This window comes from Mya arenaria, chromosome 3 (assembly GCF_026914265.1).
Source record: "Mya arenaria isolate MELC-2E11 chromosome 3, ASM2691426v1".
NCBI lineage: Eukaryota > Metazoa > Mollusca > Bivalvia > Myida > Myidae > Mya > Mya arenaria.
In genome coordinates, this window is record NC_069124.1 from 71,036,425 (window position 1) to 71,050,353 (window position 13,929).

The following is a 13,929-nucleotide window of genomic DNA, read 5'->3' on the forward strand; positions in this document are numbered from 1 at the left end:
ATTTTTGCGTTTTTAATGTAAAAATAAACACAGAGCGCATGCAAGTGTCACTGAGATCTTTTCACATAGGATTCAGTATTATCTTATTTACTTCTATGCACAGTTTGGTCGTGACACTTATCTGCGCTCTACCCTTAAACACCAAAAAAAGCTTCTTAATTTGTACGTAATTTAAAAGTAATACTTTTGTTTTTTTCCTAGTAATGTTAATTTAGACCTTAAATGTGACCAAAAAGTGTCTAGTCTGTCATATGTGTTCGTGTGTTTTGGTTTAATACATCGTCTGAAACTTGAGATCACTCATAAATATTTTTACTAAAAATAATCGATTCAATATTTCCAAAAATCGGTTGAGTACCGCCATGATTTAATCAAATATCCGTTTCTAAGCAGACGCTCCGAGACTTGATTGTTCGTGTCGAGTATATTTCAACGTTTGAAATAGTATTGAAAGGTGTAAGTGATTTTTTTAATCAAAGCTTCAAGATCCGGATCAACCCAACAGCCAACCGCAGTTTATAAGGTGATGTATTTTTATCTTCATTTGATATCTGACTCTGAGTGAAACGAAGTGAACTAGAAATGAAAAGAACAATAACAAGAATAAAGCTGATATGTTATACTACCAGACTTGCTAAATGATGTCTTTAATATTCTGCTCGAGAAAAAGTCGTCTGTGAAATGGCGCCAAATTACAACTAAGGGCACTAATTCCCTTCATGTGAGAAAAACAAGGGGAGGTAATAAAATTAATACAAAAGTATTTATTTTTAAATTGAATTTGAGAAATTGATTTGTTTTTTGTGCAAAAAACATTTTCAATAACATTTTTAGTTATATTTAATTATTTAAAGTTATTTGTTTTTCTATAAGAACACGTATTTTAATAGTTGTTTGAGAAGGAAGGTTAAACACAACTAATAGTTCATAGCCCGTGTTGAAACATATTTTGGTGAAAACGAACAACAAAGAACCATATATCTGTATGAAACATGGAAACATTATACACTGGTTAAACATGTTGTATGTAACGGCTCGGCTAAGAAAATGGTTGTAGTTTCGGCCATGGCAATTAGTGACATGTTCCTACGAAGTGGTGTGCTCTTACAAAGCAAGGCACGGTCGTGTGCAGAACACATAAAGAACGGCTTCTTTTTACCGTCCATCTGCAATGAAGAACATTTTAAGTCCAATCTTACCCAACCAACAACAATGAGTGGATCAGAAGTGACCCGTCTTCTCATGAGGTTTTTAGAATCTAAAACCAGCACAAAACTTAAGTTTGACCCGCCAGGTAACATCAGCCCTGAAGATTACTTAAACTTGACAGGTCTCACCAAGGATCAGTTCGATGACCTCACATCCTTCGCAACAGCTGAAGATTTACGTCATTCTAGGGTACGGTCACTCAGAAGTTGTATCGCAGTTTTACTGGTTAAACTTCGGACTGGCCTTGGTAATGCCATTCTTGGAACACTCTTCGGCATGAACCGTTTTCAGGTATTAAGGCTAAAACAATACTTTAGTTATACTTTGTTTCAGATTTCCCGTTTTTGTCATCAAGTTTTTTTATTGCCTGTTTTTATTGTTATTTTTTACGTTAATTGTAAACTCTTAAACTACTGTTACATTAAATATCGATTATTCAAGTAGACATCAATAATATATACGTTATAATAGTATGCAAACGATTATCAACAACAATTAAATATCAATTTTGTTTGAGATGTGTTATCGTGCACATTAAACTTAAATGCACGTTTAAGCAACTGTTCTATTATAAACTGATAGGTACGAAGAACGTTAACATCCGCCAGAAATGCTCTATTGAAAAACTTCGTTCCGCTGCATGTCGGTTTTGGCCATATTACACGAGATGAAGTAATTCATAGACACACACGGACGCTTGCCAAGGAACTGTTTGCACATGGGTTGGACGTGGCCATTCTTGTGCTAGATGGCACCTACTTATATGTGCAGGAGAGTGGCAATTACACATTCCTGCGAAGGTCTTTCTGGTATGAAATGCTTACTGCTTTATTCTAACAATACTTAAAAAAAGATAAATAAATATAGATAATTGTTTCACGATAAATACCAGCTTGAGATGAAACTAGTTAAACACATTTATTTTTTCTTTCAGTGTCCACAAACACCGCCATCTGATAAAACCGATGATGGTGGTTACCACGACTGGATACATTGTCAGTGTACTGGGGCCGTACGTGGGTAAAAACAACGACGCCAGTATACTCAACCACATCGTTAATGAGAATGTCGAAGAATTTCGACATTGGATACAAGAAGACGATATTGCTGTTGTAGACAGGGGATTTAGGGACGCAGTTCAACTTTTGAAGGTAACACGAAATGAAATCCTTGTTCCATTACAGCTTCGTCTTTATTGTTATGTTTTCAAATCACAGAACTCCTTCCTTTTTATTTTAGGACCTCGGTGTCAAGACAGAAATGCCCTCGTTCCTTGGACCCAAAGAAAAACAATTCAAGACAAACAGCGCTAATCACAGTCGATTGGTCACAAAGGTTATACTCTTCAAAATATACTGCGCAACTAGTGTCGTATTACATTATACATTTCAGCTATTAATACTGGACACGTTGTCTAATCTGACACAAATCAGGAACATTATAGTTGCTATAAATTGTTTCGCTTGAAAAAATATACTGCTCTTTTGAAAGATTAAATACTAGCTCAGCCGGTCCCCTGCATAAAATAGAATCTCAGGGTTGTTCTCATTTGTTTTTACTTATTATAAAACTTAACATTTACAATATTAGCACCGCAGACATTGGTAAAACACCTTTTTTACCTTTAAATAATTAAAAAATGAAGTAATTGATAAGGGAAAACCAAACAAAAATTAAGTTCGGAGGCAAAATAGTAAAGCGACCAGAAACATCTTATAATAAGCCTAACCTAGCAAATATACATCCAAATAGTATTAAGGTATTTACAATCAGAAACATTATACATGTTTAGGCTCGTATGTTTTATCAATCTTCAATACCGTATTTATTGCCATGCAATCATGTGAATCTTTCTCCAGATTAGATGGGTAGTAGAATCGGCAAACGGACGGTTGAAAAACTGGAAATATCTTGAAATATCTCGCGTGATACCCAATTCTCAGATCCCGTATGCCGGAGATTACACACGCATAGTTGCGGCGATCTGCAACAAGTACAGATCCCCACTGATAGCAGGTGTGTTTTAATAACGAACGCAATATGTTAATGATTGCTTTATTATTTGTAATTTAAAGTTATTACCATTATATATCATTGTACATGTGTAGTATCAAACTAATTTATTTTCTAGGTAATGATGAAGATGACCTATTGACAGCCGCGCGTCTGATATCAATGAGCCGCCGTGAGAACCTCTTGCAAGCAAGGGTCGAAGAAGAAGGACTTGACCATCTGACTAAGTCCTCCGGTTGGGCACTATTGTCTGAACCTGGTGTGGTGCCGGACTTTTCAAAGCTGGACGAGTCCGACCTTAGGACTTTGACTGTTGGTGTTTACCAACTTAAGCTTGCGCCATCCTACGTACAAGAGCACCTTGATGAACATGGCAACTTCGATATCTTTGTCCGCGAGCAATCGCCTGGCCTTCTTTGTATTAAAATACAGAGCAGGCATATGTCAGCTATCAGATACAAATGCTGGGTTGGGTATAACGAGGGCGCCATTAATGGGTGGTACTGTAAATGTAAGTCGGGGGCCAGGGTTGTTGGCATGTGCGCCCACATAACAGCGGTTGTATGGCACTTGTCATACCAGCGTCACGATGTCATGGCACGCGGTGTCAGGAACTGGACCGATGCTCTAATTGACACAGCTGAGCCTTAAATTGATTGAAGGATTGATCTTTCATATCATAGGACTTCGCCATAGATACAGTGATGATTTTTTTAGTCTACTGTTTTATGTATGCATGTGGTCCTCACGCTTTCACAATGAATTAATGATTTATTAATATTTAGAAAAGATATGTTCAGTTATTTTCTATTAAGAAAATAAAACATATCTGATCATAGATCCATTATTATCTATTTCTTGATTGATATACGTCACTTCCGTCCTAATTTCAATTCAAGGACGTATTTTTTCCTTTTTATTAAAATTCAGTTCAAGGTTGTATGTTATGTTTATTAGTACTTTCATTATATTCGATCGGTGTTGAATGAAATTGGTGATGAAACTCCGGGTACCGGCGTTTATGGCACATTTAAGGTTTATATAAACTGATTAGAATTTAGAAATTATATACACTGATAAATAAACATATTTTTTTTTATAAAATAAATTAAGTCCTATAAAATGTATTTAATTAGGTATAGTAATTCATAAATACTAACTTAATTGTTTTGCAAAACTGATATAAAAAATAAAGGGAAGTAATTTTTATACATGGTATTAATTAATACTATATAATGACAATGTTGTGTTTTAACTCAGTGTGTTTATATTTGGTTTTACAATAAATTGAAATATAACCAAAAGGGAATCCTTATGCCATTTAACCTTTAAATGATAAAGATACAAATGTGAATCATTTTTTGTTTTATAACGTACAACGCAGAGCGCAACGAAGCGTCAATATCTCGCGGTAAGCCGTGGAATCGTGAAATGCACGTACGTTACTCAACAAGTCGCCATTTCAAGGTTTTTTTGAAATATTTCTTTAAAACTTCGGAAATACGAGCTACACATGTTCATTATTCCGTGGTGTATTTTTAAAAAAAAGTCTGGATGAGGCCGATTTCGGCCCAAAACGTACGTTGTCCTTTCCTACACGTTTCCATAAGTTCGTTCTGCTTCATTTTAAGGGCCATAGCTCGTTCACTGAATTTCGAAAACTTCCCTACTGCGCCAATACTTTCTGTACATGACCTCCTTTTAAGACAATTGTTTGATTGGTTCATAGTGTTATTCAATTCAATGTCACTAGACACATACATCTTGTCAAAATACATCTGCATACCTCTCGAATAAAAAATCGGTGAGTGACACCTTGGAGACTGGTTCTTTTCCGTTACGGAGCAATATTTCTGGTTCAACACATCGCATTTGCCCATCCCGTGAAACGACCAAAGGTATCGTTCAAGTTTGTCACAATCATTTTCGGCCACAGCTTGAAATGGCTCAAGCTGAAAGTCCTTTGACGTCTCATCATCGTAAATATCCCCGATAACAATGGCCAGCGTGTTGACAGGAATCAGGGAGAAATATGGAGGGTACGCAGACAGCACAGTCCTCAGACTCCCGTCCTGGTTACGTAGAGTCAGTTCCTTGCAATCCATGGCCACATATAGTCCCTGTTTTATAGATTCCACCTCAATATGCTCGACCAAACCTGCATTGGACATGTGAAGTACGCATGGATAGTCCATGTACTCAAACCAACGGTAAAGTCCGCCATTTGACCCAGACCCCAGGGTCAGTTTGACACGTTGACCACTGTAAACGCAGATATCATTTTCATGTTTGTATATTTGCATAATATTTGCGAGTCTCTTTGTATTTGGTATTTTTGTATCTTTTCTGTTGTCTGAGAGATCTTTTGATGCTGACATCAGCTCTTCTTGCCAGCTGGGCCGCTTTTCACTTTCAGCTGGATTCTTTGGTATTAGATCTAGGCTAGTCAGCAACTTTAAGCAAGGATGTTTTGTTTTACTCATTAGACGTTTAATTACTGTATGCAAGTCCTTCCTGTGCAGTTGTTTATCAACTGATGTATTTCCCTGTCTCTTATTCTTCTGATCTTTTTCACAAACTCTGTCTTTCGGTTTCGGAGCCGGAAGAGTTTTTCTTTTTTTTGCCTTTGGCTCATCGGCATTCGGTGACATCGACATATTTGCGTGTTGTTGAATTTTAACTGTTAAGTGACTTTTATCATTTTGTTCAATCACATCCGAAGAGGTTGCTTGGCTGGTCTTAAACTTCATCTTGCTAATCGCTTCAATTGTGGCCTGCTTTATTTCTGGACTTTTCAGCTGATCAAACATTGTTGTTGATGTATTCCCTTTTTTGATGACTACATCTTTTGGGTTGATGATTTTTATACAGTTTTCAATCGGAACATGGGGCATGGCAGATTGATTTTCCGCTTTGCGTTTCCCCCCTTGTTTCTCAGTTTGCTTATCATTTTGTATTTCAGAGCTGCGTCTGGAAGCATTAACTTTCCCAACTTGTTTACTATTCAAATATGCGTCTTGTCTGCAGTCTTTGAGTTTTATTATCAGTCCCTTATTATGAAATGCACTAAGAGCATGTCCATTCAGTTTGATTGGGAAGGTGGACGGTTTGACAAACACGTTGTTTTTCCTTTTCATTTCAAGCAACTCTGCAACAGTATATTTGGAGCAATACTGCGGCGAAAGTACAGACATTTTATCGGCTTTTGTTTCTTTGACTCCTCCCGCGTTTCCATTCGTATCTTCCATTCGCTCTAATTCTGGCACTGATCTAACTTCTTCCGACGCGTAACTCTTTATATCATGCAAGTTGACAGACTTGCTGTCGGCTCCACCCGGGTGTTCTGCTTTAGTCCCAACGTCTTTTGAAATGTTCCGAGTAGTTCTGGATTTTATTGTCTCGATATCTTTCGAACTAAGCACATAGTAGACTTTCTTCGGTGGTATTGGTCCAAATTTACTAGGGAGTTTAGGTGATTTCGAACTCCTGTCTTGGTCAATAGCGGCTTCATTAGACTTCTCTTCTTTCAATATTGGCTCTTTGACCAAACTCATCATGGGGCTAGTGTGTTCACTCTTTACAGGCGTTGTCACGGTTTTACTTTGAGACTTAATAGAAGTGAAATGTCCTTCAATCATTGAAGAGGTCGTTGCATTGGAAACAGTCGGTGCAATAGACACAACGGTATACGTCTTGGGATCTGAAACTGAGTTTGCAAAATAATTCTTGCTTTTTAGGAAGTTTCTTTCCTCGTCCGTCAATGACAACAAATGGTGACCCTTAACTTGAGACAACTTGCTTGCTTCAACTGCCGTAATTAAAGAACATTGAGTCTGGATTGACACAGGATCGACCGTTACATCAAGTGTTGGTAGGACTCCGTATCTATCTCCTATTCCGACTCGTGAATTTATAGCTGAAACTTTAGGTGGGCACATTTTTTTCATTTGAAGATCAATTTCGTTCATCGATCTGCGCTTTACCGACCGTATCATGGCTTCTTGACGTTTGACCGATTCCTTTGCACTATTTAAAGAATCATTGAAAGTCATTTTTCGCCTTTCAACAAGTGTATCGGGAGACTCAATTTCCCCGCCACCCGTTGCCACTCTGTTAATTGACTCCGTCAAGTTGTCAACTTTCGAGTTAGAATCGTCATGTTCGCTTGTAATGGTCTGCTTTTGTAACAAGGTTGTTCTAACCGGTGATTTCAGTAAAGAAGTTAACACTGATTGTTTGTTCGTAAAAGATGTCTTTTCGTTTACAGTTATCTTAGGTCCGACGCTACCGGCGGACGTCTTTTGCAAGGCGTCATCCTTTAATTCAAATGCAGCCCCATTCGGTGACCTAAAGGCCGTTTCAAGACCGCTCATAGACGATTTATTTCTGGTTTTGCTGTTATTATTGACACAGAATGTATCCTGAGTTCCGGCTGGGGGAATCCCTGGTGGCCTAGGTAGGAGTATGACGCTAGATTGACTGGCCTGCTTTTGGAACGCATGATACTTGTACCGACCCAATTTTGACGGGTTCGCCTTACCTACAGGAATTGTAGGCTGTGCAGTCGGAATGGGGAACGCAGTTTTGTTCAACACAGGCACACAACTAATAGTCTGAGATGTTCCTGACATCTGGGAACCTGCTACAGAGGGGCGTGGCAATATCGTCGTCAAAGGAAGACATGCGGCCTGCTTCCCGACGAGGGACAACGATCTTGACATAGGATAAGGCGTCCCGGCCTTGTTGGTTTCACCATTGCTATCTGAATTCATAGTATCGTGTGGCCATCCTTCTGAAAATAGTATCGAATATTTTTCTTAAACGAATAACCTGAACGACACCGATATTCACTCGAGGAACATTCTCGGCCCTTGCCAGTAAAACTGACAAATTATCCCCGAAGCAAATGCACGCACTATCATGTCCTTGAAGGGAAGACGCTATACCGGGTGCTATGCTCTTCGTCTCAATGCAATGAACACATTTGTGCCAAGTTCGATTAAACCATTTTGATAAGTTGAAAAGACATGACACAACACAAAGGACAGCGCGCTAAACTATACACCGCTTTGTCTAAGAAATAAATGCATTAATGGCGTAATATGTGCCTGTCAAACACAATAAAAAGGGAAAATCGAAAAAAAAGGAAAGATAAAGTCAATCAAGGGCAATCAATAATCAAGTTTTTTCTTCGAAAATCCTGCACAAAACATAAAGATACTGAAATTTCTGCAGATGAAAGAGAAGCCTCTTAAACTGTTTCTCTCCTTCGCGGTACCAAGGGTGTCTACTTACTTAAGTATAAATGTTCTTGCACTTGTAGACGCACACTTTAAAGGAAATTGCCGATATTGGCTTAAATAAATAATTCTCTTTTAAAGAAAGACGATTCGGAACATTAGCTTTAACAACTTTTTTGTTCTTGTTACGGACACGTGTCCATATTATTGGGATGTAGATCACGTGAGCGGACTGCGGATGTGGGCTGTGTAATTTAAATACATGTACGTATAAGAATGAACCAAATACCACAACTTAATAAAATTACCAGTAATAATCTTCCTATCTTGAACGTTTTGATATTCCTCCTGGTTTGCCTCCATCAGTTATGCTCATGGATGATGCCGGCTTCAGCATTCAAGATGTTTTCCTTTGACCAAATAAAAGAACTTATTTTTCAGGGTTCACCAAATAATGAAAAATAACCGAAAATGGGAGAAAACTGAATGCTTCCGTTTACGCAACTTTGAAGACTTGCACGTTTTTATAGAATTACTCATTTAAATTATTTGTTTATGCATACAGTAGTGACTGTATATACAACAATGCTATTATTTCTATAATACTTAGAATATAATATAAATACAATACTTTTTAAAAACGGTTCTATACCTTCAAATATCGAACACCAGCCTCAATGCAATTTTAACAACAGCTGCGAAATGACGTCATATCCGTTATTTTTCTCGTGTGATGACGTTATGAAATTCGCACGTGCTGCGACATGCGCTTGCCGCCATTTTTGGCCTAATTATGTACTACACGACGTATAATATTACCATATCAACACTTAACGTGCGTGTAAATAGTCATTAAACAACGATTTTCTGTAGCATTTAATTTACATAATAATATTTACAATACTCAGCAGTATTAAAAGTTAAATACACATTTAATAACTTTCATGCTCTTTTAATTGACTAACACATTGGTATCACAAGTTAGCCGTTCTCCGGACCCATGTTTTGATGATCTGGTGGGCGACGGCCTGTTCAGGCGGCACAAAAAGTCCCTGAGGATGCTGCCGCGTTAGCATCTGAACCACTTCCGGTCGGCTGAACCACCGCGCATCCTCCATCTCTTCCTCGTCCAGCTAAGTAAAAAAAAACACTCATAAATTCTGAAGGCTAATACTTAAGAAATTGCTTCGAAAGTGTCCTATGATGGTTATAGTAAAATATAACTAACACCTCTTTAATGATAATGATACGCATATACGCAAATAAGACGTTTACCGAAAAATGGTGTTGAAAATGTACAATACATGATCGTAAATGTGGTGATACAATGCTTTTGTAATACGAATATCTAAATTTCTGACTGATATATGTCAATGGATACAAGTTATATCAATCAGCGATTACAAATTGGTATCGCAGGTTGAGATTGTTGTGTTACTGACCTTGATGTGGTCTGTGGTGGCGTAAGCTATACAGCCCAGCATGAGACTGGCGGGGAAGGGCCAGGGTTGGCTCGAGTGATATTCCACCCGGTCAACAATCACCCCACTCTCTTCTTCAACTTCCCGGCGAACTGTATCCTCTATGGTTTCACCTTGAGCATTTGAAATGAAGTCGTTATTTTAATAATATATTATAAAGCATAGTGTTGGTCTTGAGCGAGCCAAAATGTTTCATTGTAGTCAAAATATGTGTCTTGCTATTTCACAACTTCTGTCACAAATTCAACTTATATGCCGACAAGAAAGTTTGACGCCGAAATGAAAGTGTGACACTGAGCGTTTGACGCCGGCATGACACGACGGTTAGGTGATCCCCAAACACCTGGCCCCAATTGCAAGAAAAACTGGTAAGAGACTCAAATATCTTACTTCAATTAGCCGATTTAATTACTTAAACTTATTTCTACAATGTGAAAAATAGCAAAACGTAATTATCATATTAACAAATCCTTAAAAAGGCTAAAATATCTTTGAAATAAGAATAAAAGGCTAAAATATCTTTGAAATAAGAATAATTATATCACAAATTATACCATAACAAACAAGTGTGCTTAGCTTGATCCGGTTATAGGGGACTTAAGATATATTCCAGAAAATGGGAATTATGTGTCACTTCACAGGCGCTATTTTAATTATCTACTAAACGCATACAAATGTAGTGCGTGTTGTATTTTTTTACAATATCAAATGCATATGTCAGGTTCAAAAGAAAAGAAAAGAAACAAAAAGGAGACCCCCCCCCATCTCATTTAAGGATATGAACGACAATGTTTCTAACAAACGTCAAAAGGAAAATATGAGTCAACTATGAATGCTTGCATAAAGAGTACCTGGTTCCATGAAGCCGGCAAGGCACGAGAACATCTTGGCGGGAAATCGCTTGCTCCTACCTAGCAGACACCGTTTGCCATCTGGTGACACGACCAGCATGATGGCGGACGGGTCGGTCCTCGGGTAGCATGTATTATGAACGCCTTGTTAAAAAACAAATGCTTAGAATTGGTAAAATGAACAACAACAACAAAATGTGTCTTTTTTAAGATACAACATGATATTTTCGAGACATGACACTTGCTTACAAAAAAGAATAGTTTGCAGACGAGTATTCCACAAGATTTAACTAGTCGACAATGATACATGATAGTGCTTAAATGACTTTGAAAGAGCTATGTGATTTTGAGAAGATATAAGAAGTCTTTAAACAAAGGCACCGCAAGTGGACGTCAACTGTCGTCCGCTCTCGTCCATTATTTGGTTCGAGGTGGACCATTAGGTATAATTAAAAAAATATTATAGCCAGATTGAAGGGGTATATGACCTACGTCTTTTTAAACATATGTTTTAAGTCAATTTACGTCCTACGACTGTATGACCAACACTACATGTTTCGCACAACGCCAACATCGCTGTAGACAACAAAAATGCCATAACAACACCCCTTAAACAAAAACAGACGAGCTGAAATCATTTTATGACACTTACCATTGTGACTCCGGCACTCCATATCTTCACAGACCCGCTTATATCCGCCCTCCTCCAGTCGCGACGGCGAGCCGCACGTTGGACAGAACTGGTAGCGGTCGTGCCACGCCAACATTGACCGCGCTTCCGCATATATACCCGCCTCTTCCGGTCTAAGCTGCATGGCTGCCGGATATCCGGGCATTAAAATACTGTCCGGCATCAAGGAAAGAACTTTGTCTTCTTCCGCTAAAGAAAGATCTACAGCAAACAACCCTGGCTCCTCGAACGTCAACGGTGTATGCCTATTTGTTTGTTCAATTCCAAGAAATACTGTTACCGGATTAGCAGCCATGTACAATTCTATGTCCTTCATTTCGACCCTCGCTAATTCGTAACGCTGTGACGATGTCCCTTTTGGTAATTTAGTAGCAAGGACGCTTAGATTGTGGAATGCAATAAACCTGGTATTATCTGCAAGTACTTTATTCCTCAGCCAGGTTTTGTCTTTGCGCTTTTCGGAGCACCTATTGAGCGGGTTAAGGGAGAAGTAGTTCCGGGGGTTATCGTCGGGGTTCGCCTGATGGCTGTCGGTCTGCAGGATCCGGGCCACATCCGCGTGGTTCCAGAATAGTGCCATGTCCAGCGCCGTCTGTCCGGTACTGTTGATCACTGTGGTATCACATCTGAAATTAAATGTTTTTTTATATTTCTATTGTTAATGTATACATGTATACAACAGTGCTTCACATAAAATATATGCTGGTTAAAAGCAGATATGTTTTTATAACGTGTTCTGTATAGTTTCAGCTTAAATTCGTGCGTAAGACTCGACGTTCATTACTGCTGAAATGGTTTTTAAATTTTGGTCAGTGCCTATATATATGCATCTGAAAGTTACCCATGTTGAAGCAACTCCTTGACCACACCCATGTGACCGTTTCGGGCCGCAAACATTAGCGCCGTCCATCCCCGCTCGTTCTTCACATTCACGTCAAACGTGCCTGCAAAGTATTCATTTCTGAATTATATTCCTACAGAAACATGGAGCATTTTTGTATTTGATTTTGTGTTGGTGCGATGCGAACAGGTCCGTATTAAAGTATGTGTATTTTTGATATTAATTAATTAATTAATTAATTAAGCATTTCGTTGGCAGGGAACACTCATACCAGTAACTGTTCTTGGAATCACTGCAATTAAATGTTGTATAATTAATTGAATATACATTGCGCTATACAGTAGTAATGTAGGGAATTCGCATTCTAAATGTTACCGGGTGTAAAAAATGCTATAATGTGTACGATGCTACAAGAATAACACACGAATACAGAAGTTTAAATGGATCTAGACGGTATTAACGATCGGCGCACCCTTCAAGAATAGTCTGACATCATCCATGGACCCGGAAGCTGCCCCCTTGAACAACCTTTCAATAAAATCTTTCTGCACGACGGATGACATTGTTCTTGTCGTTATCGCTCTGAAACGAATCAAAAGGCTTGATGACACTATGTTTAAAGGAGTTTAGGTGTACATTCTATGGAGGGGATACGAAATCAAGGCTGTACGTCTTTGAGTGACTTCATTCCTCACTTGCGATTTATGCAGTGAGGTAAAAATGCCATGTTTAAATTAAGCACTTTCTTTGACCTGATCATGTTACCCCAAGGCTTACAATTCATTTTTACTAATCCCTTAAGCAAAAGGACATGGGAGATCATGGATCCTATTTTCTGTGTTCAATTTATTCAAACAATTCACTTTTAAGTCAGTCTTCAAAAAGAAAACATCTACTTTAAATAAGTATTTTTTACACCCGAAAACGAAAGTATTTTCTTGTGTTGAGAACATATCTAGTGCATTGTGTTATTATAATTGGATTATTGGAATTGTCTAACTTATAAAATCAGTGAGAAAACTTTATTTTACTTAATTTGGATATTGAAATATTTGCAATTAAATGCGAAGTATACGAATATAGCGCAGGATACAAGCTCACGTTACAGTACAATATTGCTGAAGAGCTGGGACCAATTATATCTTACTCACAGAAAAGAGTTACGCCTAATAAAGCATTTTATATTCGGGAATATTATACTTGAAGTCGTAAATGCATATCATACATACAGTACATGCATAATTATTTTAACATGTACATTATTGATGCAATGATGGTCATAACATAAACTTGAGAAAGTTACATATTAAAATGGTATTGTCCTTATACAGTAGTGGATAATATACAAACAGCGTGATGCCGTCCAGACATGAAATGATTAAAATGTTAACTTACATTCGTCTTGATATACTAATCGAAAAACGGCAGCATTCTATCATTTGAGCCTCCTAAAATGTACATGGCGACATGTACATGTAGAAAGGTTAAAAAATAGGATGACAGTCGGTATTGTTAAAACGGCTCCAAACTCAACTGGTATTGATATAGACCGGTGCCCAGTATGTTGGAAAATGTACCCTTGTCACTTGGGAGGTACACTCAG

The 13,929-nt window shown here is 38.1% G+C and overlaps 2 protein-coding genes across 2 annotated transcripts; one reads left to right on the forward strand and one right to left on the reverse strand.

Annotated features, from left to right (window-relative positions):
• The first annotated feature begins 2,177 nt into the window (after window positions 1–2,177).
• LOC128226248 (uncharacterized) lies at window positions 2,178–3,873 on the forward strand. Its single transcript, XM_052936132.1, has 4 exons — window positions 2,178–2,360; window positions 2,449–2,544; window positions 3,069–3,225; window positions 3,341–3,873. Exons 1-4 carry the CDS (start codon window positions 2,178–2,180, stop codon window positions 3,871–3,873), a joined length of 969 nt encoding a protein of 322 aa, XP_052792092.1.
• A 5,452-nt stretch (window positions 3,874–9,325) lies between these two features.
• Window positions 9,326–13,858, reverse strand: LOC128228528 (NAD-capped RNA hydrolase NUDT12-like). The gene is made up of 7 exons (XM_052939884.1): window positions 13,722–13,858; window positions 12,799–12,908; window positions 12,327–12,429; window positions 11,447–12,111; window positions 10,795–10,938; window positions 9,905–10,056; window positions 9,326–9,595 (listed from the first exon to the last, which is right to left on the reverse strand). The coding sequence occupies exons 1-7, from the start codon at window positions 13,763–13,765 to the stop codon at window positions 9,437–9,439; spliced, it is 1,377 nt and encodes a 458-aa protein (XP_052795844.1). The 5' UTR covers window positions 13,766–13,858; the 3' UTR covers window positions 9,326–9,436.
• Window positions 13,859–13,929: the final 71 nt, after the last annotated feature.

Coding starts and splice junctions, on each gene's coding strand:
- LOC128226248 (XM_052936132.1), top strand. CDS start 2,178: ATGGTGGTTACCACGACTGGATACATTGTCAGTGTACTGGGGCCGTAC. Junction 2,361..2,448: donor ACGCAGTTCAACTTTTGAAG/GTAACACGAAAT, acceptor TTTTTATTTTAG/GACCTCGGTGTCAAGACAGA. Junction 2,545..3,068: donor ACAGTCGATTGGTCACAAAG/GTTATACTCTTC, acceptor ATCTTTCTCCAG/ATTAGATGGGTAGTAGAATC.
- LOC128228528 (XM_052939884.1), bottom strand. CDS start 13,765: ATGATAGAATGCTGCCGTTTTTCGATTAGTATATCAAGACGAAT. Junction 12,909..13,721: donor ATTAGTATATCAAGACGAAT/GTAAGTTAACAT, acceptor GATTCGTTTCAG/AGCGATAACGACAAGAACAA. Junction 9,596..9,904: donor CCACCACAGACCACATCAAG/GTCAGTAACACA, acceptor TTTTTTACTTAG/CTGGACGAGGAAGAGATGGA.